General features: G+C 46.7%; 1 protein-coding gene across 1 annotated transcript in view; it reads right to left on the bottom strand.

Moving 5' to 3' along the window:
- TPCN1 (two pore segment channel 1) overlaps nt 1-18,100 on the bottom strand; it is a 365,587-nt gene that overhangs the window by 185,423 nt on the left and 162,064 nt on the right. The window contains exons 8-9 of the mRNA XM_086943251.1: nt 8,618-8,652; nt 4,069-4,127 (exon numbers count right to left, since the gene is read on the bottom strand). Of these exons, the coding sequence (XP_086799377.1) occupies nt 4,069-4,127; nt 8,618-8,652 (94 nt within the window). The remainder of the gene's footprint in view (nt 1-4,068; nt 4,128-8,617; nt 8,653-18,100) is intronic.

Here is an 18,100-nt window from a genome sequence, read left to right as displayed (position 1 = left end):
GGGCATGCCAAATAACGCACCCGTGCATGCTCAGTACCAGCAGGTAAAGCTCGAAATTAACTGCAATAAACATTTTACAGTCCCTTAACTAGGTGGCATGGAACCCACAAACTGCTCAAAAATAAGGGTACCTGTGTTACCATAATCCTCAGAAAACCACCCATCACCCTATACCAGTCACCACAATCATGTTACCCCTCATACATTGTAGCACAATTATTAGCACACAACTTGTTATATTGATAATTCAATTATCTGTATATAACCTGTTTCGTATGTGTCACAATTATCAGCATGCCACCCAGCTCATATTCCTTACCATCATCATCGGAACACAAATCATATGCTTCACTGCAATCATCAGGAAACCCCAGACTCATCAGCACAGCAACCATCTCATCTGCCACCCTGTTTCTTAGCAGGTTAACCACCAACAATTCCTCAGCACACTACCATATCATACAGGAATTCACATCCATCTCCTACTCTCAAAAGCAAGTTCATTTTTCTGTTAAATAGAAAACGATAAGACAGAAATGTTAAACTAGCTTTCCGTCTGACAATGTTAGGAACTCATTTTGTGGCTTTCATATCAAAGTGTCAATGATTCGTTTTGCAATGGCAATGGTGGGTGGTCTTGCTTCTGCAAGCAGCAGTCAGTATGTAATTGTGTGGGCTCATTCTGCAGCAGTCAGTGCATGCAGTTGAGGATTTCATGTGCAATTGTAAGCATGGGAAGCCGTGGAGTCATTGATCATCAGTCAGTGAATGATGAAAGTGTTCCATATGAATACAGTTACTCAGGGCTTTAAGTGGGCCGGGTCTCAAGGGGTCTGAGCACCGGCAGTTTTTTTCTGGGGGCTTCGAAACGGGTCTCTATCGGGCTCTGTTTTGAGCCCTGACACAGGCCGGAAAAAAGTGCCATGGCTCAAAACAAAGCTCGACAGAGTCCCGTTTCGAGACAGCACCAGTCACATGGATGTGCGCTGCTCACACTGCTCACCTCAGTAGTAGAGAAGTTACAGCATGACGTCATGCCAGGGGAGCGTTGTGGGGGAAGGGAAATCCTTTAAGAGTGCTGAAAGGTAAAGGAGGACATGGCCCTTCCGAACAACTTGCTGGGCCCACCTGTCTGATCTTATGGCCCACCAACCTGGTAGGAATTTTCTGATTCTGCCTCCCACCAGGTGATTGTGCTACGAAAGGGCACACTGAAGGCGTTTGGCAGGTGGGGCTGCGGGGGAGGGAGGAGTGTTGAGGGTGGGGCTGAGTTGTCTTAACCTTGGCGATACCACGGCCACAACTGCCACTTTCCTGGGCACCATGATGTGGCTGGATTGGCTGTCGGAATGGGGCATTTGTGCCGAAGCCGCGAAAGGAGTAGCAGGTCTGGTACAGGTTGTGAGGTGTGGCAGCAAGGCAGAGATCGAATGTGTCCCCGCTCTTTTTGAACCACTCGAGAGCAGAGTTTGCCTTACCCCCCGAACAGGTGAGTGTCGTTGAATGGCATGTCCATTAGGGACAAGTGGATGTCACCTCAAAAACTAGTGAACCACAGTGTGGTGTTGAATGGCAACACTGGTGCCAATGACTCACCCAATGGAATAGGGCCACATCCTGATCATCTTGGATGAGGACAGATCGAAGATATTCTGGGACACCAGGAAGGATATGAGCTACAGAGAAAGCTGGAGTTCACAAAATGGAGAGCTAGGCTAGTGGAAGAAAACAACTCTCTTACCAAATGCTTCAACTCACTTGGAATCCCTGTCACGGGGAGAAGTTGGGGAGGTAATGGGGTTCAACTTGCTTGTGGCAGCCTGCACAACTAAACTTTAAGCAGAGAAGTTTTGAGACAGAAACAGAGGGTCGCCAGCGGCATGCTATCCGTCACGCTGTCAACTGATGGGGGGGGGGGTTCTAGAACAAGACTTGGCCCAGGTGCCCAACAGGGTATCTGTTAGTGTCCCATGGCAGAAGGAGCTCAGAATATACTTGAACCAGCTGGAGGACTCAGCCAGCACATTTGTTTTAAACTCCAACGTGGGGAAGCTGGAGGTCAAGGTCTTAGGTCACTCTACGCATCCCCATGGCATAGGTAGTGGATTCCTCAGGAGCTGGTCCAGGGGTGGAGAAGATCAGATTCAGGGAAGGTTATCAAGACCGCTGGACTTCTGTAAGTTGTCATACCAAACTTCCTCAGCATAGGGCTGAGGAAACTCACCACCTTTGTCATAACCGTTGTGAGTTGTGTAGTGAGTGTGCTTTCTCTTGTGGATGGGGCAAATCAAGCTGGGGCAGTGGCATCTCAACAGTGGTTCGGTCGGACTGGCACCGACTGAGTCAGAGAGTATAATAGGTATCTCCTCACCCAGACTTGATAAATTTGGCACCAGCCTCGAAGTTCCAGGGACTGGCATGGACCATGCTGCGGGAATCAAAGCCTAAGGCGTTGTGACAGGCTTAGAGGGACCAACTGGTGCCAAGGAAAAACTGGCTGGCGATACCCCAGGCAGAAGGCCTCCTGGCTCATTGGGGCCAGAAGACGCACCACAGGGAGCTCATTGCCTCACGGAGCTCTTCAAAATGTTTTGCAGATGGCCTAGAAATTTAGGTTTGTGCCGTAACCAGTTGCAGGATCAGCTCCTCAGTAGACAGACTTCAGGAGCAAGATCAGAGCCATGGTGCCAACCCTATGCCTTCTCATGTGAATGCGAGTAGTGAAGGGGGGGAAGAGTCCTGCTTTGATTTCTTATGTTTCTTCTTAGACTTACAGAGCAATTTATATCTCAACAAAGACAGACCCCTGGAGCACCTACATTGACTTCGAGAGAGACCAGGACAGGATCTTTCTATGCTTGGCCATTTAAAGTTTCACCTTGCGTTCTTGGTTAGCCTTTGAATTCATCGACGAACAGTTCACTGCAGGCCTCAGATTTATGACTCCACCCCAGGCACCACAGTTACACCCGATGGGGATCTGTCACAGACATTTGATGAAAAACTGTCATTTTGGGGGGCAACATCCCTTGCACACCGTGACATTTTGACAAAAGTAGGAGCTAAAATGTCTGAGAGACAAGAGGGAGCTCTAGATCCACACCTGGTAGCACAGAAAGAAATGACTGGACATCAGTAATTGGGAGCCCATGCCTATATAGGCTCAGCACGTCATTTCCAAAGCGGAACAGCATCAGTGAAGCGCTGCACAATGCCACCTACCGTCAGGCAGAGGTACCACTGAAAAGTTTCCGGATCCAGTTTGACCCCTGGGGGATATTCAAAAGGTGAGGAATCTGCAGCTTGAAGTCTCTTCAGAATACCAGTGCAACAATTGTGATCATGAAGAGGTAATCACAATATAAATAAGGAGTAAGAAGTGGCTGGTATGAGAGAAAGTTAACTCGCTGTGCAGTGTCCACTACGACAGCATGATGGGTTCCTGATGCTTGGATCCTTAAGAATGTATCAAAGACTCACTTAGCTGAAGTCTCAAAGGCAGATTTATAAAGACTGCAAAGTATTTATTACAGATACATTGTGATCTCCCGGTACAGCAACTGCAATAAGCATGTTATTTAGCCATTATAAACTATTCATAGAGTGAGAGTTATAGATTTGCTGAGTAGTTGTTAAAATGTTACAGTCCCTGTGGGATAGCCAATACTGTAGTGGTATGATCTCACTTTGCACAGGACACTTTAGTAGGTTCACATTATGGGGCAACCAATTTAGTATAACACAAATTCCTTGAACGCGATCAGTATTCTTCTATGACTGATGTTGGCCAGGAGTGTAGTGTTATGTATACCAATCCCACCCTACCCCCCTTAAGCTTGTCACTAAGGTAGTGGTATGTAAGCCGCTGTAAAGAGGTAATCATTGTAATGTTACAGACGTCCTGTATCCTGGTCAGTAGTACAATCTTATGGACTTCCTGTAAGAAGGTTCATTTTGCAGTGTTAGGAATTGTGTGTGAATCAATATGGAAGTGCCACAAATGTGGGAGAAGGAATACAGTCATTTCGCAGATGAAAGTATATGCACTTGAAAATAAAATAGACTCACTTTGCTGTGGTCAGCAGCACAAAGAGATTCACCATACTGTTTTCTAAGTTGTTGAAATACTGCAAAAAAGGAAAGAACGTTGATATGAGATACATTTCATAATGTGACTTCAAAATGTAAAAAAAGAAACATAATGCCAATAGGTGGCATTCTTATTAGAATGACAACGGCTATGAAGCCTCTTAAAAAAGCAATTCATTTGGACATTCTACTCAACACAATCCATTTAACTCACTCCGATGGAAATGCTAGAATACCCAATATGCACTCAGTAGATAGAGATCAAATGGGTGGGAGGGTCCTTCATTGCAGCCATAATTTCAGAATTCCTGCTAATGTTTTACTGGTGGGGGTCAGGATAAGAACCCAGGATGCTGCAGTTCTGGGTGGTGCTTCGGCTGAGGACCCAAAATGTTGTAGTCATTGGTGGTGTGTAGGTTGAGGACCCTGCAGGGCTAAAAAAATCCACTCGCCCGCTCGTATTTGCGAGTCAGATTCAATAAGGACAAGCTATTTTTAAGTCCTAATCGTCCGTTCTGGCGAGTAGGAAGACAAACTGACACTTGACCTCTGCCTCTGAAAGCAGTGCAAATATGACAAGATAGCAAGATTTAAAGGCATATTTATTGCTCACAAAGTAAATGAGCAATAAAAATGCTTTTAAATCTGGTTAACTTGTCACGTTTGCTCTGCATTGAGAAAGAGGTCAGGTGCATTTCAATTAGGTTGAGTAGATGTTTCAGGTTACTAGACAAGCATGTCTAGTGAAATGTTAATGATTTTTCGAGCCCTGCCCTGGATGCTGCAGTGTTGAATGAAGCACTGGTTGAGGATTGCAGTTGATGTACTATTCGGCTCAGCTTAGTGCGCTGGGACTTTGGAAGACAACGATTAAGGAATCATGATGCTGTAGAACTTGGTAAAAGATACAGATGGGGCTGACGTGTAATACTTGGTTGCAAACAAAACAGGTGATGGACAGAATGTGGATCGATGTCATACATTCACCCCAGTCCAAAGATCTGGGCCCAAATCCATCGTTTTTTTGCACTCCACACCACCCTGGGTTAGACACTGGCGATATGCAAATCAGCTCTGACCCTGTGCCCCATGGGAACAGTCCAGTCCGAACTACAAAAGCCATGTCCTTCCCAGAACGGAATCAAGCATCCGAGGACCGGACCGGTTTCGAGGTAACACCTCTCATCAGCCCGGCTAGCTTGACTCCAGTGGTGTGGAGTGCCTGGGACCCACGTCTGAGCATCCCCAGCGCACTTATGGCGGCAATTGCAAACAAAACAGGTGATGGACAGAATGTGGATCGATGTCACACATTCACCCCAGTCCAAAGATCTGGGCCCAAATCCATCGTTTTTTTGCAATCCACACCACCCTGGGTTAGACACTGGCGATATGCAAATCAGCTCTGACCCTGTGCCCCATGGGAACAGTCCAGTCCGAATTACAAAAGCCATGTCCTTCCCAGAACGGAATCAAGCATCCGAGGACCGGACCGGTTTCGAGGTAACACCTCTCATCAGCCCGGCTAGCTTGACTCCAGTGGTGTGGAGTGCCTGGGACCCACGTCTGAGCATCCCCAGCGCACTTATGGCGGCAATTGCAAACAAAACAGGTGATGGACAGAATGTGGATCGATGTCACACATTCACCCCAGTCCAAAGATCTGGGCCCAAATCCATCGTTTTTTTGCACTCCACACCACCCTGAGTTAGACACTGGCGATATGCAAATCAGCTCTGACCCTGTGCCCCATGGGAACAGTCCAGTCCGAACTACAAAAGCCATGTCCTTCCCAGAACGGAATCAAGCATCCGAGGACCGGACCGGTTTCGAGGTAACACCTCTCATCAGCCCGGCTAGCTTGACTCCAGTGGTGTGGAGTGCCTGGGACCCACGTCTGAGCATCCCCAGCGCACTTATGGCGGCAATTGCAAACAAAACAGGTGATGGACAGAATGTGGATCGATGTCACACATTCACCCCAGTCCAAAGATCTGGGCCCAAATCCATTGTTTTTTTGCAACAGTCCAGTCCGAACTACAAAAGCCATGTCCTTCCCAGAACGGAATCAAGCATCCGAGGACCGGACCGGTTTCGAGGTAACATCTCTCATCAGCCCGGCTAGCTTGATTCCAGTGGTGTGGAGTGCCTGGGACCCACGTCTGAGCATCCCCAGCGCACTTATGGCGGCAATTGCAAACAAAACAGGTGATGGACAGAATGTGGATCGATGTCACACATTCACCCCAGTCCAAAGATCTGGGCCCAAATCCATCGTTTTTTTGCACTCCACACCACCCTGGGTTAGACACTGGCGATATGCAAATCAGCTCTGACCCTGTGCCCCATGGGAACAGTCCAGTCCGAACTACAAAAGCCATGTCCTTCCCAGAACGGAATCAAGCATCCGAGGACCGGACCGGTTTCGAGGTAACACCTCTCATCAGCCCGGCTAGCTTGACTCCAGTGGTGTAGAGTGCCTGGGACCCACGTCTGAGCATCCCCAGCGCACTTATGGCGGCAATTGCAAACAAAACAGGTGATGGACAGAATGTGGATCGATGTCACACATTCACCCCAGTCCAAAGATCTGGGCCCAAATCCATCGTTTTTTTGCACTCCACACCACCCTGGGTTAGACACTGGCGATATGCAAATCAGCTCTGACCCTGTGCCCCATGGGACTTATGGCGGTTTGCAATACCGCCATAAGTGCGCTGGGGATGCTCAGACATGGGTCCCAGGCACTCCACACCACTGGAGTCAAGCTAGCCGGGCTGATGAGAGGTGTTACCTCGAAACCGGTCCGGTCCTCGGATGCTTGATTCCTTTCTGGGAAGGACATGGCTTTTGTAGTTCGGACTGGACTGTTCCCATGGGGCACAGGGTCAGAGCTGATTTGCATATCGCCATTGTCTAACCCAGGGTGGTGTGGAGTGCAAAAAAACGATGGATTTGGGCCCAGATCTTTTGACTGGGGTGAATGTGTGACATTGATCCACATTCGGTCCATCACCTGTTTTGTGTGTAATACTTGGTGGCATGGACAAAGGCAGTGTGAAAGTGGAAGAAGGCATAGCAAAGGAGTAGGGTAGCAAATGGAGAGTTAAACTAGAAGTGTAGAACAAGTTACTTAATTCTAGTAAAACTCTTTCTGATGAACACTGTCTATTTACAGATGTATCACCTTGGAATACTCCCCAGGTGCCAGACTCCATATCAGTACTCCCACAAACCATTAGGTGGTGCCAGGCGCATCTATGCTGACTCCACACTGCCACAGAAGTGACAGAGCGCAGCTTCAATAGAAGCCGCCCCTGTGAGCTGACGTCATTTTCTGGTCTTTTCCCTGTCCACGCCATCCGATGCAGAGTAGGAACAATTGTGGGTATCAGTGTGATAAATACTAACTTCAGACCTTTTTAGAAGTTAAAAAGAGGTCACTTCACAGAAAGGGGATGTGGGAGGGTTGTCAGCAATCTGCGTTTAGGTAGAATATTCACCAGAAAAATCACCACAGAGGTAAGCAACATTTTCTTCTGATGAATACTTCTAACTGCAGATTCCTCACATTCGAATAGATACCACAGCAATACCTCCCCAGGTGAAGGGTCTGTGGAGTAGACACTGACCAACAAATCTTGCACCTCCGAGAGGGCAAAATGTTCTTCCTGCTGGACCTGGCTGCCAGGGAAGTGGTGCTTTGTGAATGTAAATTTCATTAGTCAAAATCTGTCATGGAAAACAGAGTTGTTAAGACAATTATCGCACAACTCAGAATCCTGATCCATGCGAAAACTCCTGTATTCCCAATCATCGGCCTTCAACAACCAGCTCGTAATCAGGACCTTTATGTTTTCCTAAATCCCTGATTACTTTCCATGAGGTATGAACTCTGCTGCTAACCTTGTCTTCTACAAAAAAGCAAGCATAACCTTCCAGCTCGTCTGCAACATTGCTGCATGCCTCTTCTAGGTGTGTGTTGTGGTACAGTTAGCAAACATCTACAGCCAATTAGGGAGTTTATATTTCTGTTCACTACCCTGGGACAGAGACCACATGCCCAGCCGACAAGTCTTCTGTTTGCAACATTGTCCAGGATCTCGTTGAAATCCAAGTATACTACATTATCCAACTGCCTATGTGCTAATTCGTAGACCACACCCTCCTCAAAATATGCTACCAATTTCTTTTAACACATTTTAAACATTAGTTTCTTTAACAAGTTACTGCAGCAGATATGTGTTGTACACAAACAAATATACTCTTCTACAGCCCCACTGGTTGCACTCCTGTCTCCTCAACACTCTGATCATTAAATCACTTGAGATTTTATTTTGGGAACATCATCTTTGTTGTGTGCAAGACAAACCAGAATGAAACCATCTGTCAATAGCCAGTGCTTGTAAAATTGTTGCAAAGGCTCATGAGGCAGAGAAATGGTTAATGACGAAATATCTACTTCCTGAAAACTTCAAGGGACTTTGTTATGGAAACTGAAAAGAAAACAAAAGGAAGTGGTACTCACAGGATCAGCAGGGTTGGGAGAAAACAAATAAAATCCTGGACACGAGAGAAAGAAGAAGAAATATATAAGTTTAAGAATGACATGTTTCATGACAAAAGAGCACTATCACAGGGTACCATCTATTAAGAATTAACTGCTCAGGAAATTAGAAAGAAGAAATTGCCCCCCCGCCATCTGATATAACTCAGTATTTTGTATAGATATAGGCACCTGTGTAACAGAGCCTTTCCTCTCTATCACAGAGGAATTGTTCTCAAAAACAGACCTAGCTGAACTGAAACTGCTCAAACTACCAGACATGTTGAGTGATAATGGAGGAATATTCTGTAATTTACAAAATGTTAAACTATTCAGGTTACACAATCTGAGAGCTTTTTATCTTGCACTACAGTATATTAAAATTTAGTAACAGTTCAAAAACTTGTAAAATAGTTTGTTTTGCTATGTTTCTGTGTTCTTTTATTAACTGAATGTACAGGGTTGGACTTAATGTAAATCTTAAGCTGACTCATACCATGCTTGAATCGCTCATCTAGATACTTTTCCCTTTACACGAAGAGTGCTACGAGTATTAAAATGCAATGGGAGAATTCAAAACTGCTTGTTCCAGAATGCACAGATTGAAACAAAGCCTGGAAAAGCTCTTCATGCATGTGTGACACCATGAGCCAACAAATCAATATGTATCCAACATCAATTTTCATGCTGACAGTTTCAGTCCTATACTTAAGTGAAACAACAAATCCTACAGTACAAAATGGTGTGCTTTAAAAGGCAGCATAGCTAAAGGCGGTCAGAAGATGTCACCCATGACATGAGAACTTTTATGGAAACAGGTAACAGTGACATGGTGTTTTATCATTTGTATATGCAACATAAGAATGCATTTTCCCATTTAAATTTCTGACTAAAACAACAGCAAGCCTTTGTGAAATGGTTATCATATTGTTTCAGTTTCATCAACTTTTATTCGATTGTCAGTTTGAATAATCATAAAAAGTACATAATAAAGATTATGAACACATGAGTGAGATAAAATAAGTCGAAAAAAGATATTTAGGTAGAAAAATATGTTTTACAGTTCTATACAGTTCTGGTTTAACTAGAAACATTACGACGTATTGTTAAGACTGCTTTAAGAAAAGTCCCTATGAGTTTAGCTTCATGTAACGATTTTAGAGATTGCAGGTAAAGAAATGCAGGATAGCATTGTCTGTATCCACTGGTTCGGAGAATCGGGATAATCCACGTTTTCCTTGGTAGTTTATAGTATTTGCAAAATAGGACAACGTGGATCGTGGATCGTGGATTGTGGGGAGGTTCCGTCACAGGGACAGTTCATCAAGTTGCGCGACCAGTTATGCGTTTCCGGAAATGAAACTAAACGGAAAAAGATGTTAAAGCGTAGTCTTGTTAATAAAAACTTTTCATGATTAGATAAAAAGTACGTCAGATAGGGCTGTATGCATTTTCCAGACTGTTGGGCACAAATTTTTTCATTTAGTGGTTTTGTGATCTCTGCCTGGTTCCGTAGATCCCTCAAATGGCCCATACACATTAACTTTAACTGTTTCCTGGAAATGTCTTCCACTGAAGGAGGTTCTTCAAAATAGGACTCGCGATCCAGGTCTTTAAAGAAGTTACATATATAGGTTAGCCACGGGATTTTTCGCCATTTTGTCAGGGCTAAACAGTCAGTGATGAGGGAGCGAGTTAGATGACATTCGGGGTTGCACCATATTCGATGCCACAGTAGGATAGGCTGGCATCGGATGGTGTCAATGATGTATTCCATGCCGAGCTCCCGGTGTGAAGCTAGTATCGGGGAACTTTGAGGGAGGGCTAAAATGTATTTTATAAAAGCATTTTCAGTGACCTGTAGCTGGTCGATACGTCCGTGACCCCAGATTCCAGCTCCATAGGTGGCCACACTATGACATTTTGCATAGTATATATAGTCAGGAGTTCAGGTGGCGCTGGTTTCCCCAATTTCCTCAAGAAAGAGGTTAGTGCCGATGTTGCACGACGAAAGTGGAGGTTCCTGGCTTCAATTGCCTTTCGCCAATTCATTGCATCGTCCACTAGGATTCCCAGGTATGGGTAGACTGGGTTTTTTTCCAGTTTGTTGTTATCAACCATTATTGGTTTGGGATTTTTGATCCTGGGACCGATGTGCATTGTGAAAGTTTTCTTGATGTTTATTTTGAGACCAAGTGAGTCCATAAATGCTGCATATTTGTTGATTTGTATCTGGAGTTGGTTTAAAGTCCGTGCTAAAATGACTGAATCGTCAGCATACAACAGTGTGGGTATCGGGCGATGGTTTATCTGGGGTAGGTCCTGACTCCCTTCCAGCATAGCCTGTTCAAGCCCGTTTGTATAAAGGTTGAACAGGAAGGGAGCCAGTACACATCCCTGTCTTACTCCCTTCGTTATTTGGAATGGACGGGACAGTTCGCCGCTGGTACCGAATCTTACTCGGCCTACAGCATTAGAGTAGAGTTCTCGTAGGAAGGTTATTATCGGGGGATCCACACCGAGGTCGCTTAGTGTTTGCCAGAGTTTCGCATGCTGGACGCAGTCAAATGCCGCGCTTAGGTCGACATAGACGAGGAAGATGTTACCTCCTTTGGCGTGAACGTATTTACCAGCCAGGAGAACAAGGTTGAGGGCCTGCTCCACGGTCCCGAGCCCCTTCTGGAAACCATATTGCAGGTCGGTTATGATGTTATTCTCCCCCGGCCCAAGATTGTAATCGGTCCAGGAGTACTCGACCTGCAATCTTACCCATGGAGTCCAGAAGGGAGATTGGTCTATAGCAAGCGGGATCGTTGCGGTCGCCTTTTTTGAAAATGGGTAAGAGGATTGAAGTTGACCATGAATGGAAAAGGCCGACCGAGGTTACTGCTGACATGACCCGGGTGATTATCTGCGACCAGAAGTCTACATCATGGAGGAACAAGTCCATTGGAACACCGTCAGGGCCAGGGGCCTTGCCAGTTTTAGAAGCCCTGATTGATTTTGTGATTTCGTTAAGATGGAAGTATATCTTAATCGGATAGGTATTGATCCTCGTTGGCTGGACCTCGTGTGCTGGATTATCTACTGCGGAGTCTGTGGGTGTTGAAAAGATTTTTGCAAAGTGAGAAACGCAGTCTTCCTCGGTTATTGCCACATCAAGATGTTCGGTTTCTGTCCTATTGGCCAAGAAAGGAGATCTTATGACTTGCCAGAATGAGGTGCTGTCTTTTCTTCGGGCACTATCGTGTAATCGTAGCCAAAGATCTTGTTTAATTTGTTTTTTTGCGGTCTTGCCTGGCAGAGTTGTAGGGCTTCTTTAAGAGATGAAAGTGCCTTCCGACAAGCGGTGTCGAACCATCTCGTGGTAGGGGACTTAATCTTGTTTTTTAAGTTGACAAATAGCTCATCCCTTATTGTTTCCTGGATACTTTGGAAACAACTGACGATTATTTGGGGTGGTGCCTCCAGAGACATGCATTTGGATAGCCATTGTTCAGTTTTTTCAAGGACCCTCTGTGTCACCTCTTCCGGGTCGATCTTGGCCCATTTAACTGTATACCCATTCAGTTTGTTCATGGACAGTGTTTGCTGGTTAAGGGAGCTCGACTTTACAGGGTGAACTCTTGCCCGTTTGATGTTGATTTTTATACTGAGCGGGTAGTGGTCACTTGTTGGATTTGACCCAATTTCAAAGTTAGCTAGTTGCCCTTTGAGTGAATGTGAGGCTATTATGTAGTCTATGGTTGTAGAGTAGCCTCGCCCATGGAAAGTAGGTAAAAAATCCTGCTGCGGGTCAACCAATTCATTCACGTAGTCCAAGTCTAAGGAAAATAGGATGTTGTTAAGTTTGTTTCCACATATCGAGTGGGTGAAGTGGGGTATAGGGTTACCAAGTTCGTTTTGGAGACCACAGTTTCCGTTTTTGAGGTTTGGGCACAAAGGGAAGTTGAAATCGCCACCCCAGATAATATGAGTTGTAGATGTATTGTTATCGTTTTGAAACGAAGATAGAAATGTGGCGATCTCTTCTAAGTTTGACCAGCAGTCCGAGGTACCAGAGTTGTTGTAGTAATTTATGAAAATATAGTTATTGTCTTTGGATGCTGTTATCTGCATAATTTGCATAATTTGGAATGTTGGGGACTCCTTTAGTAATTTCACTCTGAGGGGAAGGGTATTAGCAACATAAGTCGTGAGCCCCCCCTTTGGTCTGCCCATATTTCCCTGCACTGCTGGGGTGAAGAGAGTTTTATATCCCGCAAGGTGTAATGGGATTGTGCACCATGTTTCTTGAAGGCACAGTATCTGATGTTCCCTGGCTGTGTCGAGCCATAACCCCAGTGTTATTTTTGAGGACAAGCCTGCAATGTTCCAGTATGCAATGGAGAAACTCAGGTTTGTGGGGTCTGTAGAGGAGTGAGGTGTAACTAACGAGGTAATCGCAGTCTGGGTTTCTGTCGGTTGGTGTATTTGGACCTGTGGGGGGTTAGAAGAAGCTTTAAGAATTATGATTTGCTGGTGGTGTGAGCCAGTGGTGGTTCCGTCTGAATCTGTGGAGGTTGTGTGGATAACATTGTTAGAAGTGCTAGGGGAGACAGTTAAAGTTTCCGGGAATAGGTTTTTTTGGTTGCAGGGAATAGGCTCCGAGGGTACTCGCTGCTGGATTGGATTTATTTGTTGTGGTGTGATAATGGTGTTTATATTCCTAGGTTCAACCCTGAATGGTCAATCGACCATCTCAAGGCAGTCGAAGCGGTTTTGCGTTGGAAAGCCCTGCCAGCCTTCGTATGATTGGAGAGGCCTATCTTGCCAGTATTGCCTTGGCCAGTCTCTCGGGGCATTTCTGCTTCCGTGGCCGTATGTATACTCCATCTGCTTCCATGGTTCTTTAGGGGTCTGGTGCCGGTGCCAGTTCCAGGATGGGGTATAGCGATGTTGTCTCGCTGGAGGATAAAAGAAAGAGATGCCGAGCATCAATTCCCCCCTTTTTTTCCAGCGAGGGCCAAGCGCAGATATAATCCACTGTGGAGGGGTCTCTGCATGTTACTATAATGCAGTCTCCGCGGGTCGTTTTTGTTGTTTTGCCTACCCATACTACCCTGCGGACTGTGGAGATCCCTCCCGAGTGATGGGATTCTAGTGGCCTGTTAATGCTTAGCCATTGCATGACCTTGTTTTTAAGTGACCATGCAGTTTCAGGTGTGTCGTTGGTTAGTTCTGGTACACCGGTAAGTACTATTGTATATGGGGTGGCTTCTGGAGGCAGGTGAGCTGGGCGTCTGGATGCTGGTGTTTTTTTGGGGATATTTTTGGGAGAAGGCTGGGGGACCGCTGAATTTGGTGGGAGAGGTGTTGGCTTTTTTATAGAGTGAGGTTTGCTAGAATTATTTGTCGCGAGTCCTGGAGTAACTAGGGTAGCCGAGCCTGTATTAGGTGTTTGTTGATTCGGTACCACGGTGGTTTTACTCTGCTGTGGTCAGGGCGTTGTATTTTGTGAATTTTGGTTCGTAGTATTTTGTTTTTGGTTTTTTGGGGGTAGGGTGGTCGGATTTGATCGTTTTGTTACTTTGGGTGGTTGTGGTTGAGAATAAGTTTTGGAAGACTGCGGGGCGTTTCGCTGGCCCTTTATTTCTATGCGTGTATTGGTATCAAGAAGTGTTGCAGAAAGTATGGTCAGCTGAGCTTCCAGGTTTCTGATGCTGAGTTGGATAGGTTTCAGATACTGGAACAGGAGGTCTTTTGTTGTGGTTAAAACTTGTGAGGTAACTTTGCATGTTCTACAGAGGTTGTCAGTAGCCTCATTGGAGGTTGTAGGAGGAGGGAAGTTAGCTACGGGAGGGAGTAGTGTGTTTTGTTGCAGGGATTGTGTTGTGAGGTTTAGGTGGTCTATGACATGACCTGAACAAGGAGCCGTAGCTGCTACATTATCATTGGGTTTTGTGCTGCCTCGTTTTGGGATGGCTCCTTCCCTTTCTCCTCGGAGGTGCAAATTTGAGTTGGTCTGGGATTCTTCCTGAGTTTGACAGGCCGCCAAATCAGGGGTTGCCTCTAGATTGTCTGAAGTTAATGATAGGTCAGACTCAGACTGTGTTACGGAAAGATCTACTATAGATGGGACTGTATTAATGTCGGGAACAGACACGGTCACGGGAAGGGAACAATTTTGGGAGTCAAGGTGAATGGGGGAAGTGGCGGTTGCTAAGGTGCCTAGGGACGATCGTTTCGCATTCATGAGGTCCAGTGACACTCTCTTTTCGAGAAGGGAGATGCTCTGATTGATTACCTCGTGTGTTCGTGAGATGAATAAGTCAATAGGCCCAGTTATTTGTGCTACCTCCTGGGCGTTCTTGGATTTGGTCTTTGTAGTACTCCTGGTTTTCGGCTGCATGATTGTGGTCTACTGGCTGAGGTTTCCGGAATGAAAGGGGGGTGGCCTGGTCCGGTCTCTACCGGGCACTAACGGGCAACAACGGGCCAGCCCTTGGCCCCGGGCTACGACCCGCGCGCGTCCCGCGATGCGCGTCTATGCTCTTGCTTAAAAAAAACACTATCAGGTGAGAGGGGGGCGGGCACTGGGAGGGGGCGCGGCTCACACGGGAAGAGGCAACAGCTGATGGAATTGAAGGCTGAGCCTCACAGTCCCGGAGCCGCGCCTCGCGCCTCCTCTGCGGCCACGCAGACGGTGTTACTCTTCTTCACCAAGGGCTGGAGCAATGAAGAAACAGCAAGCTACTCCTGTAGCGGCAGGGAAGAATGTCAGGCAAGAAACCTCAAAGCTCGCGGCCCCCGCATAGCGGGGGCCGCGAGAGGTTAAGAGCAGCTTGGTGGGCGGGCACTGGGAGGGGGCGCGGCTCACACGGGAAGAGGCAACAGCTGATGGAATTGAAGGCTGAGCCTCGCAGTCCCGGAGCCGCGCCTCGCGCCTCCTCTGCGGCCACGCAGACGGTGTTACTCTTCTTCACCAAGGGCTGGAGCAATGAAGAAACAGCAAGCTACTCCTGTAGCGGCAGGGAAGAATGTCAGGCAAGAAACCTCAAAGCGAGCGGCATATTGATAAAATTTCAATTAATTCTTTTTTTTCTTTAGGCACAAAAAGATTAAATGATTCACCCACAATCACAGGATGTTGAGACGACGCAGATACTCAAACCTGGCTCTCTAGTTTGAAAGTCGGTAGCTGTGGCCATTATATCACATCCTCTCCCATTTTTGAACGTTGCATTACGAGAAATGTACACAATATTAACCATTTTGTATAATTTGAAGTTTCATGTGATTGTTGATCTTAAGCGACTGGTTTGAGAGGAAAATGTCTTTTCGACAGACACTTCTTCCTCAAAAGTGGCATTTCTTCTCCTTTTTGGTACAAAACATACACTTGTGGAGAAATGTTCAACGAGATACCCGCAAAAAATATGTTGTGTAACTTCGTGAGACAATATTTCACAAACCAGACAGGATTTCATGCTTTAAAATTTATTTTATTTTTTTAACAAATTCCCCGAGCTCCGGGGATAACTGCAAGTCAAATACACAGCATCAAATGATTGGCAATCTATACATCATTTTAAGTCAAAGAATAGTATCAAACTTAACCACTCCACACCCCCCCTCCCTCCCTCCAGCCCCCCCTCGCCCCCCCTAGATCCCCCTCCGCCCCCCCCCCCCCCAACCCCCTCCGAATCCCACCCATCCCGGTCGCACGATATAGTCTCACATGTCCTATAGACCATGCATTATTCAGGTAATACATACACACCTCCCATCTCGGCCCCTTTATACCACATCCGAATCAACCTCTCGTTCCACCGGAGGCTCCAGCCACAGGCCCCGATAGTCCGCCCAGCGCCTCCATATCCTATAGCGTTTCCTCTGGCAGCCTCGGGCCACAAACATTGGCAGTTCCAGTCCCATACAAAAGTCTACCCCTTTCTTCCACACCATAACGAAGGGAGCCCGGGGATCTTTCCATGCTTTGGCTAGAGTTAAACCCAATAACAGTAAGTGCCTCATATATATTCCCCTCCACCCCTTCCAACGCATGTAGTAAACCTAACTGTGGTGTGCGAGGGAGTTTCCACTCTAGGACCTCGGACATAGAATCCCACACCCCATTCCAGAACCTAGCCAATGAACTACAATGCCATACCGTGTGGATCAAGGTCCCCACCTCCTGGCCACACCGGAGACAGTCTGGGGCTGCTATCAAACCTGCCTACCACAACCTCTCTCGTGAAATAGACCCTATGCAAATATTTGAATTGAATAAGCCGCAGGCGCATCGCTATGGCCGCACACCTAGGGGCCGCCAGCGCCTCTCGCCAGTCCTCTTCCTCCAATGCCCCCACATCTCGCTCCCAGGACTCCACAGTGTAGTGGAGCAGTGCATAACTAACGTCTGGTATATGAGAGATATCTTTTTGTCCCCCAGGTCACCCATAAATACCTTGGCCTCTAAAGGACTAAATTCTTTGAGGGAGTCAAGACCCTCTAGGCTTGGTGTAATGGCATGGCGGAATTGCAGGTATTTAAAAAATTGGGACCGGGGCAAGCCATATTCCTCGCACATATCCTGGAAGGATTTAAGCGTCGTTCCAGACATCACATTTCTTGATGTCGATATGCCAATATCATCCCAGCCCCTAAAGCCAGGGAGAGACGCCAATGCCAGGAGACATCAATTATGCCACAAGGGGGTCTCCTAAGTCAATGTGCCCCACCAACCCATACGACGTAGGGCCTGCCTCCAGATTCGAAACACTACCTGGGTGGCCGGTGGCAGCCACCTCCGCAGTTGCACCAAATACAGAACTGTATGTAGGGTGTGTGAACCCATAAGATGTCGTTCAAAGGCATATGCCGGGTCCCCCCAGTCCCCATACCACCATTTGTTCAGGACCAGGAGATGGGAGGCTTGGTAATAAGAAAGGATGTCGGAGGTTTCCAAACCACCACAGTATGTCGACTAGAAACAAGTGCGCAGCGCAACACGCACTGCGCCTCCTGCCCAAAGAAACTGCCCCAGCGCGGAGTCCACTTGTCAAAACCATTGTGGGGAGATCGGATAGGGGTCGTTCTGTAATTGATGGAGCAATCGAGGAAGGGCCACCATTTTAAAGATAGCCGACCTACCATAAATAGTGAGGGGCATTCGGGACCACGTCTTCATCTCGGTCTGGACCCGATCCCAAACAGGCGCCAGGTTACGTCCCCAGGAGACCGTAGGAACCTCGGATATAAACACTCCCAAATACTTAATTCCCCAGCCGCTACCTGTATTGTGGATGCCCGGTCCTCTACCCCAGAACGCACCCGAGGCACCCAAAAGGTGGACTTGCGAAGGTTCATATATAACCCAGAGGTTTCGCCAAATATCTGCATAATCTCGAATACATGCGGCCCGACCTACCAAGTTTCGTAAGGAAAAACAGGACATAGTCAGCGTACAGCGCAATTCTATCC

Source organism: Lissotriton vulgaris, chromosome 11, assembly GCF_964263255.1.
Source record: "Lissotriton vulgaris chromosome 11, aLisVul1.2, whole genome shotgun sequence".
Classification (NCBI taxonomy): Eukaryota; Metazoa; Chordata; class Amphibia; order Caudata; family Salamandridae; genus Lissotriton; species Lissotriton vulgaris.
This window is presented reverse-complemented; position numbering and strand designations above follow the sequence as displayed.